Below are 704 nucleotides of genomic sequence, written 5' to 3' on the forward strand. Positions count from 1 at the left end.
GAGAGAGAGTAGCAATAGATCAGAAGGACAAATTGAAGAATTCAAGTAGTTCTGCAGGCAGAACTGTAACCAATGTGCTCTCAAAACGTCTCCATTGCTGGAAGCATCTTGGTGTGAAGAGGAATCCTGTTTAGTGCTTTCATCCTGATAAGGTGGCCACTTGGTCTGTGCTTTCTGGCGCCAAGTCCATGGGTCGGTCCATAGGTCCAGAGGGCTTGGAGGCCACCTTTTCCCCCAAGCCCTTCGGTTGGTCAGTCATCCAGGTGCTGTTCCTCCCAGTTGGAGGTTGGGATGGCACTGTAAGGGTCCATGATCACTTTGGCACAGCGGATAATCATGACGATGAGGAAAAGGCAGAGGAAGACGAAGCACGCCAAGGTTAATCCTTTATCCACATCGACAAAGGCGGGTTCGGGAGTTGGTCCTTCCATTGCTTGTGTCTCTCCACATCAGGGTTAATTCCTGATGCTACCATGATTTTTTTACCTGCAGGAAGTGACAATATTGAAGAAACATAGAAACATAGAAGACTGACGGCAGAAAAAGACCTCGTGGTCCATCTAGTCTGCCCTTATACTTATACTGTATTTTATCTTAGGATGGATGGATGTTTATCCCAGGCATTTTTCAATTCAGTCACTGTGGATTTACCAACCACATCTGCTGGAAGTTTATTCCAAGCATCTACTACTCTTTCAGTAAAA

The 704-nt window shown here is 46.0% G+C and overlaps 1 protein-coding gene across 1 annotated transcript; it reads right to left on the minus strand.

Moving 5' to 3' along the window:
• Window positions 1–251: 251 nt before the first annotated feature.
• On the minus strand, window positions 252–457 carry LOC139155584 (cortexin domain-containing 1 protein-like). The gene has a single exon (XM_070730776.1). The coding sequence runs from the start codon at window positions 429–431 to the stop codon at window positions 252–254; it is 180 nt and encodes a 59-aa protein (XP_070586877.1). The 5' UTR covers window positions 432–457.
• Between the last annotated feature and the right edge of the window lie 247 nt (window positions 458–704).

This window comes from Erythrolamprus reginae, unplaced genomic scaffold, assembly GCF_031021105.1.
Source record: "Erythrolamprus reginae isolate rEryReg1 unplaced genomic scaffold, rEryReg1.hap1 H_30, whole genome shotgun sequence".
Taxonomy (NCBI): Eukaryota; Metazoa; Chordata; class Lepidosauria; order Squamata; family Dipsadidae; genus Erythrolamprus; species Erythrolamprus reginae.